At 45.5% G+C, this 25048-nt stretch overlaps 1 protein-coding gene across 1 annotated transcript in view; it reads left to right on the plus strand.

Annotated features, from left to right (window-relative positions):
* Window positions 1-2544: 2544 nt before the first annotated feature.
* Window positions 2545-25048, plus strand: part of ALDH5A1 (aldehyde dehydrogenase 5 family member A1) — a 31736-nt gene continuing 9232 nt past the window's right edge. The window contains exons 1-7 of the mRNA XM_037521030.2: window positions 2545-2883; window positions 9947-10030; window positions 11039-11209; window positions 12782-12898; window positions 17741-17884; window positions 19932-20075; window positions 21465-21623. Of these exons, the coding sequence (XP_037376927.1) occupies window positions 2545-2883; window positions 9947-10030; window positions 11039-11209; window positions 12782-12898; window positions 17741-17884; window positions 19932-20075; window positions 21465-21623 (1158 nt within the window). The remainder of the gene's footprint in view (window positions 2884-9946; window positions 10031-11038; window positions 11210-12781; window positions 12899-17740; window positions 17885-19931; window positions 20076-21464; window positions 21624-25048) is intronic.

A 25048-nucleotide genomic window follows, 5' to 3' on the forward strand; every position in this document is an offset into this window, starting at 1 on the left:
ACAGCTTTTCCAAGTGTTGCTCAACCACAGGAATTTTCTCCAAGTATCTCCTCTAAGTGTCTCTTTTTCCTCTTCTCCTTCATTTCACCTCAATTTATAAATCCACCTTTGTCTTTCCCAGTTGCCCCACCCACTCAGAATGGCAGGCTGGGAATTGTAGTCCCAGGGGCCTGTATTTAAGTGGGTGGGGAGGTGCCATGGCCCCTTTCATTCTGCTGCTATGCTCCTCCCTCTTTCATGGAGATGCATCTTTAATAGGAAAGTGCTTAGCAGATGAGGGGAAGGACAGAGACCGGCAAGAATGAGGAGGACAAGGGCAGGCTAAGGAGAAAGGAGAAAAAGGTCCTGTCACCTGGTGATCTTGTCCTTAACATCCTGATGCGCACACCTAGCCTAGAGCGTCAGGACAGCCTAGAAGTAAGACAGCAAATGGGAGGAAACTGCTCCTACTCTGAATGGGACTTGCAGAGGCTACAAAACAGAAGGGCCAGGAGTTCCTAGGCTGCTACACACTTCTGCCTTTGGGGGCCCCATACTTAATAAATAAATATCACATGTATATTTGCATTGATTGGCATGATCCACATATTAATGTTCAAACACACAAATCATGGCATTCCTAGGCTGCTACACACTTCTGCCTTTGGGGGCCCCGTACTTAATAAATAAATATCACATGTATATTTGCATTGATTGGCATGATTCACATATTAATGTTCAAACTAAAAGTTCGTTTTCGTCTTCTGATTTTAGAAAAATTTAAACATTTTTGCGCATTCCTAAAAATATGGTGGACCCTGGGTCTCGTGCCTATTGAGTCTAAAGGGGATGTCAGCTAGGAAAGGGAGTGGCCACTGTTTTAAGTAGAACCTTATAAAGGATAAGTAGACTCTCTTTGGATCTAAAGAGACAACCACAGTTGGCTTTTCTGCGCCACCCCCAACCCACCCAGTTTCCTCAACAGAACTGATTTCCCCAAGTCTTTAGAAATCAGCAACTGGTAAAGCAGGCCACAGATGGAAATAAGTCAGCTCCCCAGGCTGGGCTGTGATGCCCAACTGGCAGCCATCTCTAAAAGGGCGTTCTATCTCCCCAACTCCTTTAAAAAAATAAGAATGAAGTAGTGAACCCACACTATCACAGGCAAGATCACACTCTGCTTCTGCCAGTGTGACTGACTCAAGACTGGGTGGCTCTGACTCAGCAACAAAAAAAAAGTTAAAATTTCAAGTACTAATTCAGCATTTTGCAAATACAAAGCCAATGCCCCAGAAAAACGGGACACAGCACACATGGTCTGCAAAAGCCAGAAAGAAACTCTCAACTCAGTAGGAATGGAGGAGAGCTATGTTGATGCAAGGGTCTCTAAATTAATGCATAAGGTTGGGCTTCCATTGAACCCACAAATAGGGAGTATAATCCTGCCATTTTCATTTTTATCCTCAATTCGAGTGGCTACCTCCAGCTGCTTCCCACGTTTTAGGCCAGTTTAATTGTGCCTGGAAGCAGCTGCCATTTAACAGCAACCATAACTGTGCCAAATCCTTGTACCTTGATTGACTGATTTGATTTTGGAAATTGGTTCTGAACTTTAATCCTACTAGTGGCTTGACCTGTGGCAGCTGTGACGTTGGACTATGTACTAAATTGAACATAGCAACTGCCCTAAGCATTCGTTGTCACACAACAAACCTTTAGGGGTATCAGTCCATTATACCAAAAAATAAAAAATAAAAAAAAAATAACCACGGTTATATTTGAGGTTAAGTAATCTGTCAAAGGTCTCACCACTTATCCACAGATTCTGAGTTGGGATCCAAATCAGCTTGTCACTAAAGGCCGCTGATGGAAATAAGTCCAAATAAGTCCAGCAGTCTGGAGGTGAGTGCGCTGGCCTCCAGTCAGGAATCCCTAATGGAGGGAACTGTCAAACCACCCGAGGCAGCAGCCCTACTCCCAGCAAATGGAGAGTACCTTCACACACACCCAGAAAAGCATCCAACCACAGAATCGGGGTCGCACTTCACCCCCTCAGAGAAGCCTGGACCCGAATCCTACGTGCACACTTGCTGCGGCGACCAAGAAATGTGATGGAGACCGTGCCCTTGACAGGTGGGGCAAGCAACGCCCCTGCGCACCCGGCACAAATGCTGCAGCCGGGGAAGGCAGTTTGGGGTTTTTTTTTGGGGGGGGGGTGGACGTGAGGGCAAAGGCGCGGTTCCCCCGCAGCAGATGGGGTGCTAAGGCATCGTTGCAGACCGATGCGCACCCGAGAGGGCGCGCGGTGACCGTGGCTCGCAAGTGTCCCGGAGCCACATTCCCCCCGCGCGCCCAACCAAGGCTCCCCAGGCGGCGCGCGGCGTTCCAGGCCGGGTGGAGCCGGGCGCGGCGGTGCAGCGCGAAGGGCTCGGGAGAGGGGGCGCTGCTGGCGCCTCTGCAACCTGCGCCCGCGCCCGCCACCCCGCGCGTCCCCGCCGCCTCGGCCCCGGCGCCCGGGCGCGCGCGCTCGCTTGCCTGCGTCCCGCGGCGGCCGCCTCCCGGGCCATGGCCGCCTGCTTTCGGCTGCGGAGCTGCGGGGCCCCGCGCCTCCCGCCCGCGCCCTCGGGCCACGGCCTCCGCCCGGCGCCCGCCCGGCGGCGCGCGCCCTGCCCGGCGCAGCCCCGCCGCTACGCTGGGGCCCCGGCGGGCCTCTCCGCGGGGCTGCTGCGCACCGACGCCTTCGTGGGCGGCCGCTGGCTCCCGGCCGCCGCCGCCTTCCCGGTGCACGACCCCGCCAGCGGCGCGGAGCTGGGCGTGGTGGCCGACTGCGGGGTGCCGGAGGCCCGAGCCGCCGTGCGCGCGGCCTACGAGGCTTTCTGCGCCTGGAAGGGGGTCTCGGCCAAGGTGAGTGCGCCCCGGGGCCCGGGGGCCAGCAGGTTTCCTTCCACTCGTGGCGAAACCGGCCGCGTCTCCTCCCCGCGTGCTCCAGGATACCCAAGGCGGAACGTCAGAGAAGCAAGAGATCAGCCACAATAAGTTTAGCTAGGGCACTGGGTATGTGCCAAGCACCCTGGCAGGAGGCGCTAGGGACGCGGGGCGTCCTGCCTGCAAACCCCCAGGGTCCAGTAGGGGAGGCAGAGCACCGACGAGCATAAGGGAGCCGAGGGGCCTGACGCGCGGGTGGCCTTAAGGGCATCTGGAATGGTTTCCTGCCTGACCGTGCAGAAGGCTGGTGCTGAGCGCGCTGGGCTGCAGTCAGGAATCCCGAATGGAGGGAGCTGTCAGATCGGCCCGGTTAAGGCTAGGACAAGGGAGCCGTCCTGAAGCTGTCTTCAGCTTTTCACCTGCATGGAGAGATGCTGCTGTTGACCCACAGAGACACCCCTGTGGAATTGGGGGAATGCAGATGGTCAGACCAGAAGAAGAAGAAAACTATTCCAGAGATTTGCTTCCTCCTTTATTAGGCCACCTGCAGCGAGCAGGCTCTGTGAAATCATTTGCTACCCCAGCCTCCCTCAGAAGACACACTTCCAGCAATGAGTCCAGGCCCCCAAGGGAGCTTTAGCATTCATTTACCCTACAGATGTTTGCTGAGTGCCTGTTGACTTAAGGAAGAGATGCGCTTGAGCTAGGATGGTAGCAGCGGAGGTAGTAAAGAGCAGTCCCAGTTATTTATTTTTTTTGACATGGAAATTTTATTTAGAAAATTTATTTTCTAATCAGGAAAATTTTTTTTAATTTTTATAAATTTTATTTTTATATTCCCCATACAATTGCAACCCCCTTATTTTGACCCCAATCCCTCCCCTCCCTGCCTCCCACCCCTTATATCGTGTCTCTGGTTCATAGTTTTTGTTGTTTTTGATTTTCACTTTTTTATAGTTATTCATTTTCCTGGTCCCTTATTTAAGTTTTCTAGATTCCTGCTATGAGTGAGACCATCCGGTATTTTTCTTTTTCTTTCTGCCTTATTTCGCTGAGCATGGTCCCTTCCAGCGCCATCCATGTTGCTGCAAATTGCATGTGTTTATCTTTTTTGATTGCTGAGTAATATTCCATGGTGTATATGGACCACATCTTCTTGATCCAGTCATCTATTTTTGGGCATTTGGGTTGTTTCCAAAGCTTAGCTATTGTAAACAGTGCTGCTATAAACATTGGGGTGCAGGTGCTCTTTGGAATTGATGTTTCTGCGTCCTTTGGGTAAATACCTAGGAGTGGAATTGCTGGATCATATGGAAGCTCTATGTTTAGTAGGTCCAGAAATCTCCACACAGCTCTCCATAGTGGCTGGACCAGTTTGCACTCCCACCAACAGTGCAGGAGAGTTCCTTTTTCTCCACCAGTTATTTTTTTGGAGGTAGAGGGAACTGCAAGATTATTAGAGGGTAAGAGAGGTGTCCGTGATGACCCCAAGCCACTGAGAGGTGGGAGTCCCCATCAGCTGGGGTGGGGAAGGGTGCCTAGGGCTGCCGTTGCAGTGAGAAATCAGGGCCTGTTCTTTTTTTTTAGATTTATTTATTTATTTACTTATTTATACAAGCACTGGGTACAGTCAGAAGCACAGGAGGGTGAGAGAATTCACCAGACCCAGAGCGGGGAGCAGAACAGGCAGACTGACTAAGAAGTCTGAGGGGAGCAGCGGGTGTGGCAAGAGAGGTCTATGCGCCATGTGGAACCCTCGCCAGTGGCCGGGGATCGAACGGGCGCTGCAGAGGCTGAGGGCAGCTTCACAGCCCAGCGCTCAACCACTGCGTGACCGGGGAGGCCCCAGGGCCTGTTCTGAACACGTGGAGTCTGAGATGTCCTAGAGACTCCCTAGTGAGGATGTCAAGTAGGCTGTGTGGCAGAGCACCATAAATGGTGCCATGCTATTGGGGTGGCCTAGGATACCTCAGTCAACAAAGCTTCTTGCCTTAGGAGCTCACTTGGGCTGGAGGGGCAGGAGCAAAGGTGTGAACTATAAACGGGATGTAATATCTAAGCAAATAAGCATATTAGAAGTGATGATTGATGTGAGCAGAGAAAGGCAGAGCAGGTGCAGAGGATCACCACCAGAAGGAAGAGGCAGGGTGCAGGGAGGGGCAAATGTATTGTTTGCTAGAGCTGCCCTCCCACAGACTAGGTGACTTTAACAATAGAATTTTATTGTCTCAGAGTTCTGGAAGCTAGAAGTCCAGGATCAAGATGTGAGCAGGGCTGGTTTCCTCCAAGGCCTCTGGCTTGCTGGTGGTCCTGGGTGTGTGCACGTGGTCTTTCCTCTGTGCATGCCCATGACCCCATCTCTTCTTGTAAAGCACCAGTCCTATTGGATTGAGACCCTCTTAGTGATCTCATTTCACCATAATAAGCTCTTTCAAGACCCTGCCTCCCAATACAGTCACTGGGGGTTAGAACTCTGACCTCTTCATTTGGTCGGGGCACAAAATTCAGCCCAGACAAGCTGTCCCTTATTGAGAATAGGAGATGCCAGGACTAAGGGAGGTGAGGGGTTTGGCCAGAGCTAACATCCTGAGTCAGGAGAAACATACCTGAGACATTTGTGAAACAGGCGAGTGGTCTGACAAGGAGGCAGTGGAAAGACAGGTTGTAGAGACAATGGAGGAGCACACAATCCAGGGGGATGTAAGTCATGCTAAGGACCTTGCATTTCACCTTGAGAGAGGTGGTGCTCCATCTCGGCACTGTAAGCAGAGGATCTGATTTACATTTTGGAAGGAGACTCTGGCCACGGTACTAAGAACAGACTGAGGGGCCCTGGTGAAGTGCAGAGAACTGCCAGGGAGTCAGTTGTAATTTATTTTTTTTTAACTGAAATAATAGGATATATATAATATATATACACATACATATATGTGCATGTATGTATATGTTTATATTAGGGGATTGGTTCAAGTTAATATTTTTTAATTTATTTTTAATAAATTTATTATATCATCCTTCATATTTGTACAATGTATGATTTCACCGTGAAATCCCACCACCAGTTCACCAGTGCACCATCACCATAGTCCCTTGTGCTGTTGTAGTGATCTATGGAAGAGATGCACTTGAGCTAGGATGGTAGCAGGGGAGGTAGTAAGAGCAGTCCCAGTTATTTTTTTGGAGGTAGAGGCAACTGCAAGATTATTAGAGGGTAAGAGAGGTGTCCGTGATGACCCCAAGCCATTGAGAGGTAGGAGTCCCCATCAGCTGGGGTGGAGAAGGGTGCATAGGGCTGCCGTTGCAGTGAGAAATCAGGGCCTGTTCTGAACACGTGGAGTCTGAGATGTCCAAGAGACTCCCTAGTGAGGATGTCAAGGAGGCTGTGTGGCAAAGCACCATAAACATGGGGACTTAAACAACAGACATGTATTTTCTCAGTGCTGGAAGCTAGAAGTCTGAAATCAAGCTGTGGGCAGGGCTCCTTCCTTCTGATGACTGCGAGGGGAGAATTTGTCCCAGGCCTCTTTCCTGTTCATAGAAGACACAATCTTCCTGTGCCTTCCCATGTCCTCTCCCCTCTGCTTCTATGTCCAGGTTGCCCTCCTTTTGCAAGGACACTAGCATTGGATGAGGACCCCCCCTTGTGACCTCATTTTAACTTGATAACTTCTGTAAATCCTCTATCCACAAATAAGGTCACTTACTCTCTGAGGTAAGAGGGTGAGGGGCTAGGAATCTGACCTGTCATTTTGGGGTAGACACAATTCAGTCCAGAACACAGGCTTTCACACTGTCGGGGTGTCACCGCCCCTGCTGGTATCAGAGTTTATCCCAGGCATGGTGTCTTCTGCCAGCAAGCAGAATCTGCTTTTTACTCTTACACTTCTGCTGTTTCATATTCTTCTCTCATCCTCTTTCAGAGTGAGTGTGGTGATTTAGCCCTAGCAGGTCATTCATTCAGATAGTTCATTTCTTTTTCTGAGCCAGGCCTCCAAGCTTTTATTTAGTCTTTGGTCTCTCACCCAGTATAACCCCCAGCACATTGGCCTGCAGCGGTCAGATTCTCAACCTGGATTATTCAGCCTGAGGATAATCAAAATGACACCTGAGTAGAGGAATCTGGTGGGAAGAGATGCCTCTTCTCTGGGGGCCAATATTTAGACACTTAATCTCAACCACACCTTAGAGAGAGACATTAACACAGGTCTTAGTCTGGCCAAAGTAAGGGCTGTTGGAAAAGTCATGATGCATTTTTGCCTGAAAAACACAGAAAAAATACTTCACGACTTCTCCAACAACCCAATAGAAAAGGCAGGAACCCAGAGAGAGATGGTTAGTGGTGTTTACACAGTGTTCTTCAGGCAGGGAAGAGCAAACCAGTCGATTCTTCCTGGCTTCAGATGCAGGTGTGGGACATATCTTTATTTCAAGCCCTCCTATGTGTCCTGGTTGACCAGGATGCTGTGGGTCCTCTTTTTTATTTTTAAGTGGTTTTAATATAAATGAATTCCTTTTTCTTTGTTTTAATGTTTATATTTTTAGAAACTAGTTCTTTCATCATATTCTTAATAATCCAAACTATCCTTTCATTCATTTTCACTCATTGAATTTTTTTTAATCATGGTAAAATATAGACAACATAAAATAAGTATCATATGGGCCTCTCTGGAGATGCAAGGGGTTAAGCACAGCACTATGAAGCTATCCTCAGCTGCTGCAGCAGGAGTTCGATCCCCTCGCCAGGGAGCTACCCACAGAGCGCAGCAGACCTCTCCTGTCTCACCCACTGCTCCCCTCAGCAGTGTATTTCAGTCAGTCTGCTGGTTGTGTTCTCTGCTCTGTCTCTGATGAATCCTCTCACCCCCTATATGTCTGGCCTGTAGCCCTGTTCTTGTATGCATAAATAAATAAATCTTTTTATATATATATATATATATATATATATATATCATGCTAGCCATAGAGTAGTATACAGCCAGTGGCAATGAATATATATTTACAGTATTGTGCCTGGAGCCTTTTCTTAAGTATGTAAACTGCTTTTTTTTTTTTTTTTTTGAGGCATGTTTTATTTATTTACTTATTTGTTTGTTTCGTTTATACAAGCACTGGGTACAGTCAGAAGCGCGGGAGGGTGAGAGAATTCCCCAGAGCCACAGGGGGGAGCAGAGCAGGCAGAAGGACCGAAGTACACTGCTGAGGGGAGCAGCGGGCGGCAGGAGAGGTCTGCGCGCCATGTGGGACCCTCCTCTGGTGGCCGGGGAGCAGCCGGGGATCGAACCAGCGCCGCAGAGGCTGCGGGCAGCTTCGCAACCCAGCGCTCAACCGCTGCGCCACCAGGGAGGCCCTGTAAACTGCTTTTGACACCTCACACTCCCCCATCCTCAGCCTGCACCACAGTCTGTGGAACTTATCCAATTTACCAGTGACTTATTAGAAGGAACTCTGCTTGAGGACATGCTGTGAGTGAAATAAGCCAATCACTAAAAGACAAACACTGATTCCACTTGCATCAGATATTAATGAAACAGAGGACAAAGAACATGGGGGCAGGGACAGGTCAGTCCTGTACCAGTCACTGGCCACCAGAGGGTCCTATAGCTGGGAAGACTTGATCGACACCGCAGTGACTGGGTTTTTCTATAATTACTCAGTTTCTTTTTCTTTTTTTTTTTTTTTTTTTAAGATTTATACTTATACAAGCACTGGGTACAGTCAGAAGCGCGGGAGGGTGAGAGAATTCACCAGAGCCAGAGCGGGGAGCAGAGCAGGCAGAAGGACCGAAGTACACTGCTGAGGGGAGCAGCGGGTGTGGCAGGAGAGGTCTGCGCGCCATGTGGGACCCTCCTCCGGTGGGCGGGGAGCAGCTGGGGATCGAACCGGTGCTGCAGAGGCTGCGGGCAGCTTCGCAACCCAGCGCTCAACCGCTGCGCCACTGGGGAGGCCCTATAATTACTCAGTTTTTGCCCATTTTATTGTAACTTATGCATTGTTCCCCTCTTGCTTTGTTTGCCCATGGGCACTTAGTTCTGGGTACAGAGGGGCATTCTGCCGGTTTACCAGCAGCCCTGACCATCATGTAACATCTGGCATTAAATCCTGCCCTCCCTCTGCCTCCCTTATCCTCCTGGAGTGCAAAGGCTAATAAACCTTGCCTGGTTGAACTCCACTCAACACTGCCTGGTAAATTCTTTCTCCAGGGGACAAAGGACTTACACTCTTCTGTGGGTGGGTCTGTAACATCTAGAATAGTTAAATTCATAGAGACAGCAAGGAGAATAGGGGGAATCAGAGGCTTGAGAAGGAGTGGGGAGTGAGTATCCAATGGGGACAGAGTTTCCGTTTCTGCAAGATGAGGAGTTCTGGAAATGGATGGTGGAGATGGTTATACAGCACCTGAGAGCTCCGAATGCCACTGAACTCCCCCTTAAGGATGTGAGGTGTAAATTTTATATTCTGCATATTTTATCATCATTGAAAATGATCATATAAAAAATAGGGAACCATACCTGTGTGAGATACAATTAAAATTTACTCATAGTTGGGCCTCCCCTGGTTAAGTGCTGGGCTGCGAAGCTGCCCTCAGCCTCTGCAGCGCCAGTTCGATCCCCGGCCGCCGGCGAGGGTCCCACATGGCGCACAGACCTCTCCTCCCGCACCCGCTGCTCCCCTCAGCAGTGTACTTCATCAGTCTGCCTGTTCTGTTCCCCACTCTGGCTCTGGTGAATCCTCTCACCCTCTCGTGCTTCTGACTGTACCCAGTGCTTGTATAAAAAATAAATAAATCTTTTAAAAAAAAATTTACTCATAGTTGCCATTAACAGTAACAGCTATTCCACAAGACTCTATTTCTCCTTTACAGATTATGACTCAGTTTACTCCTTTCTATGCAACATATCAGATCTTACTGTTTATCAAAGAAAGGTCAATGTATGTCTCCCCCAGAATGAGACCACATAGCTAATTATTTAGGAAGTTACATGTGATTTAAAGTCTCTCTTAGACTTCATCATTCACCCTTTCTCTTTAATTTCTTTTTCAGGAGAGGAGTTCATTACTTCGAAAGTGGTACGACTTAATGATACAAAATAAGGATGACCTTGCCAAGATAATTACAGCTGAAAGTGTAAGTTCAGGGTCCGAACATGCTACTCTGAGCAACTGTCCAGGAATTCTCAGGGTGAAAGTTAGGAAAGTCTCCCACTTCAGTGCTGATCTAGAGCTAAGGAAAATGCCAGTTCCTTGTCACATCAAATCATCATTGAGCCAAGAGTGAACTTTTTTTTTATTAAGCCAGTCGTATTTGCTAAGACAAAATTAGTATGTCCTCATTTATTCTTTTAAAATAGTCTCGCCTGCTGCTCCCCTCAGCAGTGTATTTCAGTAGACCTGCTGGTTCTGCTCCCCACTCTGTCTCTGGTTTATCCTCTCACCCCCCACACTTCTGGCTTACACCCCAGTTCTTGTGTGCATAAATAAATCTTTAAAAATATATAAATAAGTGTCTCCCCTGGTGGTGCAGCGGTTGAACACTGGGCTGTGAAGCTGCCCTCAGTCTCTGCAGCGCCAGTTCGATCCCTGGGTACTGGCGAGGGTCCGGCATGGCATACAGACCTTTCCTGCCACGCCCGCTGCTCCCCTCAGCAGTGTATTTTGTCAGTCTGCCTGTTCTGTTCCCTGCTCTAGCTCTGGTGAATTCTCTCGCCCTCCGGCACTTCTGACTGTACCCAGTGCTTGTATAAACAAATAAGTAAATCTTTAAAAATAAATAAATAAATAAAAATAAAAATAAATAAAATGCAAGAAGTTTCTCCATGGCTATACTAAATGGCTGTACACTATAGGAGTGTGTGGGAGATAGTAGAAGGGGACAAAATTAGAAGATGTAGTTTTAGTCCTCACCTCCTAATTTATAAAGGCAATGAGAATACCGGCACAATTGTGGTTAGGGTTGGAGGGCAGCCTTCATCCTGCCTACTTCTGCTTTCCAAGTTAGAAATTTCTCAGCAGCCCTGGGGTCTTTCCTCATGGAAAACTCTCCTTACTCTACTTGCAGCCTTGAAGAATTTTGAGACTTTTTGTCGGCTTGCGTTATTAAACGATAATAAATGTGTCCTTTTCTGGTTTTGTTTAGGGCAAGCCACTGAAGGAGGCACAGGGAGAAATTCTCTACTCTGCCAATTTCCTGGAGTGGTTTTCAGAGGAAGCCCGCCGCATTTACGGAGACATCATCTATCCCCCGGCGAAGGACAGGAGGGCTCTGGTCCTCAAGCAGCCCCTGGGTGTGGCTGCTGTCATCACCCCGGTATGTGCTGGCAGGATCAGCAAGACCTTAGGGTGGGAGATGGGAAACAGTTTTCTTCCTGGTGAAGAAATCTTGTTAGCTCGGTCACCTGTTCTTGACTTCCTGATCCCATTGCTGGAAGTGGAGGTGTGTTTCTGGTCCTCTGTGATGATGTGGGGTGTGGTGGTACTGAGTGGGAGCACATGTTTCCCAAGGCCTGGGTAAGTGGGATGAATCCTGGGAGGAATGAGCAGCCTTTTCTGACTTGGCTTCAGGGCTTCTCTTGGCATTGCCTAGCACCTCTGAAAAGACCTGTATCATTTTTTTAAGATTAATTTATTTATGCATACAAGAGCTGGGGTACAGGCCAGAGGTGTGGGGGGGGTGGCCAGTGAGAGGATTCACCAGAGACAGAGTGGGGAGCAGAACAGACAGACTGACTGAAATACACTGCTGAGGGGAGCAGCAGGTGAGTTAGGAGAGGTCTGCTGCGCCATGTGGATAGCTCCCTGGCCGGGGATTGAACTGGTGCTGCAGAGGCTGCCGATTGCTTTATAATGCCAAGACTTAACTCCTTGCACCACCAGGGAGGCCCCAGGACCTATTATTTTTAATATGCCATCATTTTAGAAAAATGTTACACCTGATGGGTGATTATGATCAACAGCAAGGTATTTGTGTAGCTTCCAGCAGACTCTGGACCAGGTCCTGGAGGTAAAAATGCTAAGAAATAAGAGATTGTGTCTTCCTGGGTGGGGCTGCAGTATTCTTGTGGGTGCCCAGCCTTCTATTGGTGACCAGGCACTCCTGCTCTACCTTCTTGGGGTCCCTGTTTATGTCTCTACAGGCTCTGCCAGCTGGTCTGCTGGTTCCCTGCTCAGCAAGGTTAACACAGAGAACCCCCCCCCCTCACTGGCTCTACTCACTGAGTTTGACCCAAGCTCACTGGCTGTGTGACCTTGGACAAGTTACTTAACTGCTCTGTCTCAGTTTCCCCAAACTTGCAAACTTGGATAAGAAGCCAACCTCATTGGATTGTAATGAGGATTTAGTTAATTTTGAGTTAAAAGTGCTCAGAATAGTGCCTGACATAATGTCAGTATTTGTCAAAACACTGTTAATACAGATTTGAATGTATCTACAGATAGCTACAAATAGAGGGGGTGCGGGAAACGTAAGAAATGCTCTGCCATTTTCAAAATCGCCTTTGTTAACATTATCCCCAAAGGGTCAGGGAACTACAGGCTGGGAGATGCAGCCACTTAACCTTGGAGTTGAAGAGTTGCCACAGAAACTACATCCCACACCACTTTTTACAGAAAAAGTTTGCCACTGCTGTTATAGATAATGTGCTCTTCGAAATTCTGAAAATGTTTCCTGTCTTTTGGAGCCTTTGTCTCCCAAGACTCTCCAGTTGACAGGTGTGTTACCTCCACTAGCAGGTGTTCCAAGGGCTCATCTGTGCAAGAGCCAGAGAACAGTTTTGCTGGTTAGTCCCATGCATGGAGTTTGTTGACTGGCTACCCGACCTGCCTGCCTTTGGACCAGGCGCCTGTGCCTCCTCTCACTATTTGTCTGCTCTTCTGACCCCAGTGGAATTTTCCCAGTGCCATGATCACGCGGAAGGTGGGGGCCGCCCTGGCCGCTGGCTGCACCGTGGTGGTGAAACCTGCTGAGGACACACCCTTCTCCGCCCTGGCCCTTGGAGAGGTGAGCCTCCTGCCCCACCTTTGTGCAGAGCCCACCAGGCCCCACAAAGAGTATTCATTCAGGACGCAAAGAAGCTGGTTTGCAGTGTCCCAGCCTCTGTCTTCGCCTACATCTCCCCCAGGACATTGTTATGTTTTCATTAGCAGCCCTCATTTAAAAGCAGATGTTGCTCTTTATAGACGAGAAAAGTATTCCCTGGGGATTCTCTGACATCTGTAGGAAAGGTCTTTTTCTTTTTTTTGGCTACCCTAAAATTGAGATCATTGCATCATTTTCGTTAAGCAGGCAGTCAGAGTATATGGCGAAATATGGGCATGTGGCACATTTAGGAAACTTATTTGCCACTCCCTTGGGAGTTTGGTCAGACCTTGTCTGCCTTCTGTTTAAAACCATCTCCTGGCCTCTTGTGTCACTCAGAGGAAAATCCAAACTTCCCCCAGTTGCCTTCAAGGCCCTATAAGATGCGCCTCCCCAACCCCATGCCCCAAGCCTTGTCTGTCACTCCTTAGCCCCTTGCTCAGCAGCCCCAGGCCCTCTGTGCTCACTGGACTCTACACTGGCTTTGCCCTCTGTCTGGAAAGTTCTCCCTCAGGTGTTCCCTTGGTTCCCTTCTTCATGTCTTTACTCAAATGCCACCTTCTCAGTGAGTCTCTGCCCCACCCCCACCACCCTGTTTGAGAGTCATAGGCTCAAACCATGTGCTCCTGATCCCTCCTCTGCTATATTTTCCTTCCTGTGGCATTTACCACATCACCTAACATGACGGGTAATTTACCCCGTCGTTGCAGTAATGATCTGCCCCCGCAACAGTGTGCAGCTCTGCAGAGATTGGGATGTGTGTCTTTTGTTCACTGCTGGATGCCACAGCCAAGAGCAGTGCCCCTATATAGGGGACACTCATTTGTAGGTGGGACCCTGGGAGGGGACCACCCATGCATGGATGATCTTTGGGTGTCAGTTTCTAGCCTGTGCTGCTGCTCTTGCCTTTGCTCTGTGATCACATAAAGTCTTCCAGAAGCCCAGACTTAACCTTCATCACAACCTTCATCAGGGTGTCATTATAGCAGATGTTGCTACACTTGCTGTTCTGGGCTCCGAAGGTCCCCTGTGGCTCCAGGTCCACAGACTGGAAGCTTCTATTGTCCTTAGGGGTGTATCCCCCCAAAAGTCTCCTTATTTCAGCAGCAAATCATTCATTTTAGTCAGAGAAACTAAACTGACTGGAAAGCATTTTATTAGCCTGCAGAGGCATAGATGGAGCTAACGGTGCATTTCCTACTCATTCTAGTGTTTGGGGCCAGTACCCACCTAGGCCTAGTAGAGGCCACCAACTTACAAAATTTATCTGAAGCACACACCTCTATTGATTGGATACAGTAAGGACCCCGTTTTTCTAATCCTCTAGAAACTGAGAAATTGTTTCAACGTAAAGGAGCAACTTCCTAGACCCACAGAAAATAACAGGTCATGAGTGAAAATCCTGGAGACTTCTCTGCAAAGGCCTTGTGTCTTCACCTTCAAAATAATTGTAAAATACTTGCATCCTGTTAATCAGTGTTTTTTTGTTTTAAAATAGAGCACAGATAAAAGCCATACAGAACAAATTTATAGTGACTCAGCTACTGCCTATCGGTCTTGGTTTAAATATAGGTCATTTGACTTCAGCACAGCAGCCTTAATTTCAGCTATACTGGAGCACATGGATATTTAAATAGAGGCCTCCCACTTCAGCACTTTTCTTATCAGTCAGTCTTCAATCATCTATAAACAGCATGACTTATAAAAGTGAAGATTCCTCTTCTACAAGAGCAATGCACAAAATCTTGTAATGCACAAAATCTACAGTATGGCAATTTAAGAAATGAATACATGGAGAAAGAGTCAAATATGCAGACAACAAATTGGGGAAAAAAACAGTTAAACAGGAACTTTACTATGACCTGAGAGATCAAAATTAAATTTCATTTAGAAAAATCGCTAGCGTCATAAATAATAGAACACCCCCGTGTAGCCCCCACCCAGTAGAGAATGAGAGCTTTGCCAGGTGGCCCAGAGGTGCTCTGTGGTTTCAGTCTGAATCCTGCTGCTTCCCTCCCACCTGTCTTGATTTGCATAGTACCCACAGCACATGTTTTGCAGCTGTCACCCACGCGTACATCCCCACACACTATGGACTCACTCATTTTTATTCTATTAGTTCATTTTATTTTTTTCCCATCCTTATATGCCCTTGTCCCTCACCCTTCTCCTTCCTCTTTTTTTTTAAAGATTTATTTATGTATGCATACAAGAACTGGGGTACAGGCCAGAGGTGCGGGGATGAGAGGATTCACCAGAGACAGAGTGTGGAGCAGAACAGGCAGATTGACTGAAATACACTGCTGAGGGAGCAGCGGGTGAGACAGGAGAGGTCTGCCGCGCCATGTGGGTAGCTCCCTGGCCGGGGATCAAACTCATGCTGCAGTGGCTGTGGACAGCTTCATAGGTTGCGTGTTAACCCCTTGCGCCACCAGGGAGGCCCTCTTTTAATAACTTTATATGGGATTTTACTTCAGCATTTTTCTGAGAATTTACTTTGTTTTTTTAATGTAGGTTTCCAAAGGAGACCTAGATGAGGAGGCCTTGTCTAACTTCACAGAGTAGCTCTTGGTGTCTGCTTTCTAAGACTCCCTGACCTCATTCCGTTCTCCTCCATCCACGGTCCCCAGGACTTGTGCCCTCCCTGCCCTTCAGCCCTTATTGCACAGTCCCTGGCACTCCCCTGCAGTTGCACTAGGCAGTGAATGCTGCTGTTCCCAGATCGGCTGCCATAGACACCCGTTGTCTGTTTGGGGTTCGCTTATCATCTGTCAGCTAGCCTACTGCTTCCCTCTTCTTTTTCTCACACCAATGCTCCCCAGGCCCCGACACTGTCAGGGTGTGTCCACGCCCACTTATAATTTGCTGCTCGTGGAAATGCTTTGTCATCCAGTGTCTAGTACCTGTCTCAGCCTATAGATAGTGACACAATGGGCTAGAATGCCTGGAGGTGCTCACCTGGGCCTTCAGATTGCTCCCCCTGGACATTTCCTCAACCAGCGCCCATGTGGCTGGACCGGTCCTTGTGGTTCTTATTATGATCACTGATGCACCTCAGCAAAAGCCATCAAGGAACTTTGCAAAAACAAAATTTATTACTTCACATTCTGAAGAGTACAGCAGGACCAGGGCCACACAGCAAGGGTATAGGTAGAGAGGCAGAGGCCTGGGGTCCCGCTTTTATTGGCCAGGTTTAGGGTTTTGCAGGTTCACTCTTTATTGGTGGATTTAAAACACAAGAGTGATTGTCTGTTTCTGCTTTGTTGTGTTTTGTACTGTTATTATTTTACACTGATGTCTTATCAGGTTCCCCCATATTCCTGCTATGAGTGAGACCATCCGATAGTTTTCTTTTTCCTTCTGGCTTATTTCACTTAGCATAATTCCTTCTAGCTCCATCCATGTTGCTGCGAATAGCATGAGTTTATCTTTTTGATTGCTGAGTAATATTCCATGGTGTATATGTACCACATCTTCTTGATCCAGTCATCTATTTTTGGGCATTTGGGTTGTTTCCAGGTTTTACCTATTGTAAATAGTGCTGCAGTAAACATAAACCAGAGACATCCTACAGGGCAGGAGGAGGGAGAGGGATCAGAGGGAGGGAGGGAGGAGCACAGGGGACTGAGGTGATGGTGCACGGGTGCACTGGTGAAGGAAATTCTATGGGAACTACTTCTGAGGGGTTGGGAGGGAGCAAATATTGTTTAAAAATGAACAGTGATGTAAAAAATTAAAAAAATAATTTTAAAAAGTTAAACAAATACCTAAAAAAATAAAACACAAGTAGAAATGAAAGCACAGTAAGGCAAAAACAAGCTGCCCAGCGTGCAGTTTTAACTGAAATTTGAAGGGGGCAGGGTGCCTGGCTCTCCATTTGTGGGACTGGCAATGTGTTTCTTCAAGATAAAGAGGCTTGGAAGTGGATGCCTCGAAATCAAAGCTTAAGTCAAACTCTTGTATTACAATTTAAAAAAGAGAAAAACTAACTCTCAGGGGCTTCTGCTCCATCCAGGCTCATTGTAAGTGTTGGCTCTGATATTTTGGCTTTATGATCTAACTGCTCTGTTTTATTTTGGTTTTTGCTCTATTTTTATGAGGGGATCCAGGGAGATTCAAAACCTCTGCTGCTACCATCATCTTCACCCAAAATCCCCAGTCAGATTTGTGTAAAAAGTTCACTGTTAATGGATTCAGGAGTTAAACACATTCAGGATGTGCCTGATTTAAAGAGAATCACCACAGACAGAGCACTGGTTTCTGTGCCAGGCAAACAGCTGACTGCCGGTTGTGTGACGAGGGTATGATTCCTCCCTGCCAGCCTTCCCATCCTCAAACTGCCAGGGAGATGACCATGGAGAGGCCTTACCCAGTCCCTGCGCACAGTAGGTGTTCAGTGAAGCCTCCTTTGCACGTGCTCCCCTTGAGTCTCAGGTGGATCAAATAACATTTTTTTTGAACTCACCTCTGGTTTTTCTTGGGAAAGACATCCAAGGTTCTTGGTTTTGAGTTTTACTCTTTTAAACAGAAGGTGGCATTGAAACTCACCCTGAGAACTTTTGTGATATGTGTAGCAGCACATTAATATCTTTATCACTTCAGCACCACTGAGAATCTTATTCAGTTCCAAGTACATTCCTATTCTGTTCTCAAGGCCTAATTTCTTGGCCCATTACTTTTCGGGTTAAAACATTTATATATTTCTCTGTTCTGTTTTTCTAGTTTGCTCATTTGCTGCCACATGTGTGCTGTTTCTCTTTGTAGCTTGCCAACCAGGCTGGCATTCCTCCAGGCGTATACAACGTTGTTCCCTGCTCTCAGAAGAAGGCCAAGGAGGTAGGGGAAGCGCTGTGCACTGATCCTCTGGTGTCCAAAATTTCCTTTACTGGCTCAACAGCAACCGGAAAGGTAAGTCACTTAAGTCTCAAAGCAAACAGATGTCATTCTAACATTTTCTCTTTAGGGCTATAATAAAATACTATTTTACCTTGATTACCACGTGTGGAAAGATTTCCAGTGGATGTTTAAAAACATTGTCAAATGAACATTCGTTTTTCAAGTGTTGTCTGACCGTCCTCTGGGGGAGCGTTCTGCACTGTGACGCACCATAGCTTCTTATTTGATGATTTCAGAGGAGTTGGGGCTGCAAACATTCCCGTGGTCTGTCATACGTGGAGTGGCTGAAAGCTATTGGTTGCATTTCCTCAACGCTGGAATGCATGTTTATCTCGTAATCTGAATTACAGACTCCAGAAGCACACATTTGATATTGAAATGCATGTCTTAGAACTGTTACAAAAATTATTTTTGATATAGAGGTACTTAAAGAAGCAGAGAGTTCTCAGTCATGCCTGTATTTTCCCTTAAACATTGAAAAGTTGTTTCCCCAAAATTGAGTGGATGTTTATCCTTTTATTTTTTTCATTGCCCTGATAAATTTATTCTGGTTTTGCTTTTTTATAATCTATTTTTTTTATTTATATATTTTACATCATTGTGTAGTCCCTGTAAAATTCCCACCACCAGTTCACCCATGAACCTTCACCATAGTCTCTTGCGTGGATGTTCATCCTTTTAAATGTTTAAAAGGGAAAAATGTCATAGTAGAATGTCAGTTTTATTTATGGTATTTATCTGCAGGTAGTACACTTTTTTCTGCCGATATTATATGTGTGTTTGGTTACATACTATGTACATAGATTGGTGTATATGTATACCTATATATGTGTGTGACTTGTAAATGTATATACGCTTATATAGATGATATATACACATATGTAATTGTGTTATGATAGACACACATAGAAACACTTATCAAGGTAAAAATAATATAAATCTAATTGAAAGTTTTTGTGAAACTGTGGTCATTTTTAGACACCATGAGAGGCAAGAAGGAATAAAGCAATTTTAATAACTGCCAACCATAATCGTTTTTTTCATAGCCATAGGCGCATCCCTGGGGAGTTATTCCCTGAGTGACCTTGGGCTTGTGACCCCTATCTATTTGACTTGAACCACCCAAGCGGTTCCATCTTTCCTGTAGCTATGACTGGATAGAGAACCTGCTATCCTGTATTAAAACTGCAGTATCCCAGGCCGCTTTCCTAGGCCATAATATTCCTGAATATTTAAATTAAATTAAAGTCTAATTTTGCATGAAGCTATTAATTCTACTACAACTGCTGAGTTTATACTTAGGGGAGGAAATATTTATATTCCTGCCCAGGGAATAAATGCAGTGTTATTTTTAGTATCAAGGGCATGGAAACAATCTAAATGCCTAGCATTTAGGGACCGGATAAATGAATTATAGAACAATCTTGCAGTAGAACCCCCAAGCATCCAGAGGAATATTCTAGAAACACAGGTACTAACTTGAAAGAATCATCACATTACCATGTTAATTAAAAGAGGAAGTTATAAAGTGTTGTTAATGTATTAAGATGTCACAATTTTATGGTTAATTGGGAAAATAAAACAGGTTATAAAACTATATAACTATCATGTTTTCTTTAATTAAAAAAATAATATATATCTGTGAATCTGCATGGCCACATTCTGGATCAGATGTGGGTTATAAGATGCTGGGTGGTTTTAATACCTATTTCTACATTCGTATTTTTGAACCTATCATATAATTTTTTCAAAGAGGTAAGTTCACTTATATAGTTCAAAATTCAAGACAGTATAGACATGTTTACATGAAGAAGTCTCACCCTGACCCTGATTTCTCCCTTCTTGAAGTTAATACATTTATCTCTTCCTAGTATTTCTTCATCAAACAGAAGTAAATGGGAATCTATATTCTTGCCCTCCCTTTTTCATGCAAAAAAATGGCATCCCATATATACTACTCTTCATCTGACTGTTTTCACTATTGGAGAACTTTTTAAACCAAGGCAAACCAACCCTGGTAGTTGATTTCGGTGCTCACTGCTTTCTCCTATGCTTACAGATACTGCTGCACCATGCAGCCAACTCAGTGAAAAGGGTCTCCATGGAATTGGGTGGCCATGCCCCATTCATTGTCTTTGACAGTGCCAACGTGGACCAGGCTGTAGCAGGTGCCATGGCATCGAAATTTCGGAACTCTGGTCAGGTGAGTCCTATAGTGTTTTTCAGGGTCTGTGTATATTTTACAAGAACCCTACCACTTTCCTCATTTCCTGTAAAGAGCTTCTTCCATTCTTCACTCTTTATTCACTCACTTTTTAAAATTGAAGTAACATTGCATGATAACATAATGTAAAAAATGTATAAAGTGTCTGGTGTGCATCATTGGGAATCAACATGTGCATGTACACTATGTTATGTTCACCACTGGACACTCAGTTTCCTCCACCATTTCACTGTCCCCTTTGTCATGATTTGCCCATCTCCCTGCCCCTTCTATACTGGTGACCATTAATTGTTCTTGTGTTCCAAAAGTTTATTTTTGTTTTATTTAGTTCATCTGTTTGTTTTCTCTCTATACCACAAATGAGTGAACTCACAATGTTTGTCTGTCTACAGCTGACTTATTTCACTGCATAATACCCTCTAGGTTTATCCACATTGTTGCAAATGGCAGGGTTTTATCTTCTTGTTAGCTGAGTAATATTCCATTGTGAATATATATACCACATCTTCTTTATTCATCTGTCGGTGGGCACTTAGGTTCTTGCCAGCTCTTGGCTATTATAAATAATGCCACAAAGAACCTGGGAGTACGTATAGCTCCTTGAACTAGTGTTTTTGTATCTTTGGGGTAAACACCCAGAAGTAGATTATCTAGATCATACAGAATTTCTGTTTTTAATTTTTTGAGGAATCTCCATACTGCTTTCCACAATATTATACCAATTTACATTTCCCTTAACAGTGTACAATAGCTCCCTTTTCCCCACATCCCCGCCAACACTTCTTCTTTTGGGGATAATAGCCACTCTCACAGGTATGAAGTGATGTCTCATTGTTGTTTTGATTTGCATCTCCCCAGGAATAAATCTCTATCTCAGAGAACATCTTTTCATGAGCCTATTAGCCATCAATATGTCTTCCTTGGAGAAGTGTCTAATTAGATCTTCTGCTCACTTTTTAATTGGGTTGTTTCATTGCTGAGTTGTATGAGTTCTTTGCAAGTCTTGGATATTAACCTCTTGTCAGATATGTTACCCTATTTGTTTCATAATGACTTATTCAAGTCATTTGAAAAAACTCAGGTTAGGTGGCTTTTTGGTTTTTTGTGCACAGATATTTACACTTGCTTACTTATTTAATCATAGAGGTATGGCAGCTGTGCAGGCACTTGGAAAGGAATGTGCATTTGCTCAGTACACTTATCTTTAGGGCCAAGCCCACATGGGAAGGAAAATAACAGGACAAAGGACAAGAACCACCTAAGGAAGTGTTTGCACATTCAGTGTGGTAATAGCAAGCGCACATCAATAAGTTGGGTCAATAGCTTCTGACAAAATATCTATGTGAGGTTTTTCTTTTTTCTGCTTAGACCTGTGTTTGCTCAAACCGTTTCTTGGTGCAAAAAGGTATCCATGATTCCTTCGTGAAAAAATTTGCTGAGGCAATTAAAACAAACCTGCATGTGGGTAATGGATTTGAGGAGAAAACTACTCAAGGCCCTTTAATTAATAAAAAAGCAGTAGAAAAGGTAAGTCCATTCTATTTTCTGCTAAAGTAACTTTCATTGTTTTGATATCAAAAAATTAAATAAAAAAATACACTGGTAAGGTGCTTAGAAAGACTATTCTGGAAACGATGGAAAAATCTAGAAAAAGTGAATTTCTGTCCGTTTGAGTGAATCAGGTGCTACCAACCAGTCATAAGCTGATCCAGCTCTGTTATTACCTTGAGTCCTCATGAAAGCTGTCACTTTAGGTCTTCTACTCTCCCTAATCATTCTATCCCTAAATACCTCCAGAATTAGAATTTTGAAATTCCCTGGTGGCCTAGGGGTTAAGTCTCAGCGTGCTATCACAGCTGTGGCCAGAGTTCAATCCCTGGCCAGGGAGCTAATTCACATATGGCACAGCAGACCTCTCCTGTTTCACCCTCTACTCCCTTCAGCGGTGTATTTCAGTAAATCCACCTGTTCTGCTCCCCACTCTGTCTCTGGTGAATCCTCTCACCCCCCACCATCTGACCTATACCCCAGTTCTTCTATGCATAAATAAATTTAATTAATCTTTTTTTATGAAAAGAATTTTGAAGTACAAAGTTCTCTAAGTTTTTGAATACCTAACAGGAAAGGAAGATCAACTGTTTTTGAGGACATTTGTTTCAGCTTAAATGCAGGCAATGGTCTATTGTTTCTTCCCTTGACAATAAATGCCCTCTCAGAAGAATCCTTGATGACAGCATCCAGCAGAGGGCTATAGAAATGTAGAAGCCGGATTCAGGATTTAGAGAAAGCGGGAAAGAGAAACTTCTTTAAAAATGTATTTGTTCAGGGGCCTCCCCGGTGGCACAGCGGTTGAGCGCTGGGTTGCGAAGCTGCCGGCGGCCTCTGCGGCGCTGGTTCGATCCCCGGCTGCTCCCCAGCCACCCGGCCACCTGAGGAGGGTCCCACATGGCGCGCAGACCTCTCCTGCCGCCCGCTGCTCCCCTCAGCAGTGTGCTTTGGTCCTTCTGCCTGCTCTGCTCCCCGCTCTGGCTCTGGTGAATTCTCTCACCCTCCCGTGCTTCTGACTGTACCCAGTGCATGTATAAACAAAACAAACAAATAAATAAATAAAAAGAAAACATGCCTCTATTTAAAAAAAAAAATGTATTTGTTCAAAAAAGGTCACTATTGATTAGATATCTTTCCTTATTCTACTCTTCATTATTATTATTATTATTATTATTTTATATATTTTTACATCATTTTTCATTTTTGCACAATGTATGCATTTTCATCTTGGTTATAGTCCCCCTACAATTCCCACCCACCCCTTTGTTTTGATCTTATACTCTTTTTAAAAAAAAATACCCTTTTTAGCATTGCTTGCAAGGAACTTCCTTGCAACACCAAACATCCAATTTGCTCCCTAGGTCAGCCTCTACTGCTGGAAATGATTTTAACAGCATAATGTAAATCAGACACAAAAGGTAGGCTGGAGAATGTGTATGGACAGAAAGGGAGCCAAGGTGGTCAGAAGGGGCACAGCCAGCTTCCTGGGTCTCACTGAGCATCCAGAATCGAGTTAGAGCCAACTAAGTACTCAGGTGGACAGCAGAGCCCAACTACTGTCCTTTGGTTCTCCAAAGGACAAGCCCCTGAATGGCTGTCCCCACCCAGCGGGCAGTCAGGTAAGCTGAACTCATCTGTTGCTCTCCCCAGTGAAAACCTTTGACAGAGCTCTTATAACTGTCTAGTTATCACTGTGGGATTCCTCAGAGACAATCTGTGAAAGCTTACCTGTGCACCACCTGCATCGCTGAAGTGACTGTGGACCCTGGAACTACTTCAGCCAATGAAGACAGTCAGGCTCTATACCTGCTGTGGTTCAAGTCCCAGAGTTATCACCTGTAGGAGAGGCAAAATTTTCCTTCTATCCACCAAGTTCTTTGGGCTATTATTAAATTGACATAAGGCAAATGAACAGGACAAAAACAAATTTTATTTTGTACATATGGGAAACACCAAAAATTTGAGCTTCAATGACAAGTTGGGCAATTGAGACTTATTTGTCATCCTGAGCTAAGGAATGGGATAGGGACCTGAGGCTTTAAAAGGGAGAAGTGTAATTCGTAGGATAATAAGAGCAGATATTGGTGATTAGATATTCACCCTGCCATACAGATGGGTCATCCAGACAGAAAGGCAACTCTGGCAATAGGTCTTTCTGGGCTGAGCACCCATCTACATTCTTGTAGCAAATTATGGGAGGGGTAAAAGTTTCTCTGAAATCTGCTGGATCTTTCTTGCTTTCAGCCCAAAACAATCCGCGCACCAAAGTGGTACATTTTGGGGTGGCATGTTCTGCTCCCCTACCCTGTGCCTTTGACAACTACAGGTGCATAGGCACTACCCGAGGAAATTGGATATGACTATGTCTGGAGTAAGGCTGCTTCACTGGTATTTTTGAAATGCCCCAGTTAATGCTAGTTTGCAGCCAGACTGAGGAAACCATTGTCTTTTTTGGGGGAGAGGGGGCCCAACATGGACGTGCACACATTGTCCTCTAGAGGGCGCTGTTTCCCAGGACTTCAAGCGATTAAGTTGCTTTTTTTTTTTTTTTTTTTGGTTGAGCGCTTAGCAGCAAACACATTTGTCTGAAAACAATCCATTGTGTTGGTTTTAGTATACAGTATGTATACATGCACTATCCAATTCTGGAGGTCACTTGCTGATCACATTAATAAGACAGGAAAAAGACAAAGGAGGGTCTATTGGTGGGGGGAAGTAGGTTTACCATTGGGCAGTAGGTTTTTGTTAAGTATGTTCATTATAATTATTTTTAGGGATATAAGTCACAGAGAGTAAACCATCCTGGCTAATGGGGATTGTTGCCAACAATGAGCTATGAAAATGTTTGTGGGTTGGTAGATTTAAAAGTTAGTCTAGATAGCAGAATGTAAGTTCCTACGCAACATTCAACTGAGAATGGGCGCAAGGGAAGGACTCCAGTGAAAGGCTGTGATGAGTTCTGGAAGGCAGAGGGATCGTGTTAACAGAAGAGTCCTAGCAGCCCCAGCATGCCCAGGGAAGCCTGGAGAAGTGGGTGCCATTTTTAAGGATGGAGCCTTTCTAGAAATGGCTAGGGTAGAGGTTGGGAGTGGGGTGTGGAGGGATAGAATTGGAGTTAATTGGCAATATTTTTGTGCAATTTTATGAGTCATTCCCACACCACGCCTCCTTACCATCACCAGACAGCATTTGCTCCAGGCAGGAAAATACCTCTGAATATATGTATGTAGCAACCTACTAGGAGAGCTACAGCTTGGAAATGAGAGTAGGTACATGGGGGTGGGGGCTGTCTTGGTCCTTTTTTTTAATATCAAATTTTTTGGTAAAAATTTATTTTACTTATTTATGCGTACCAGAGCTGGGGTGTAGGCCAGAGGTGCAGGGGGATAAGAGGATTCCCCAGA

This window comes from Talpa occidentalis, unplaced genomic scaffold (genome assembly GCF_014898055.3).
Source record: "Talpa occidentalis isolate TD23 unplaced genomic scaffold, MPIMG_talOcc4v2.1 talOcc4.2, whole genome shotgun sequence".
Lineage (NCBI taxonomy): Eukaryota > Metazoa > Chordata > Mammalia > Eulipotyphla > Talpidae > Talpa > Talpa occidentalis.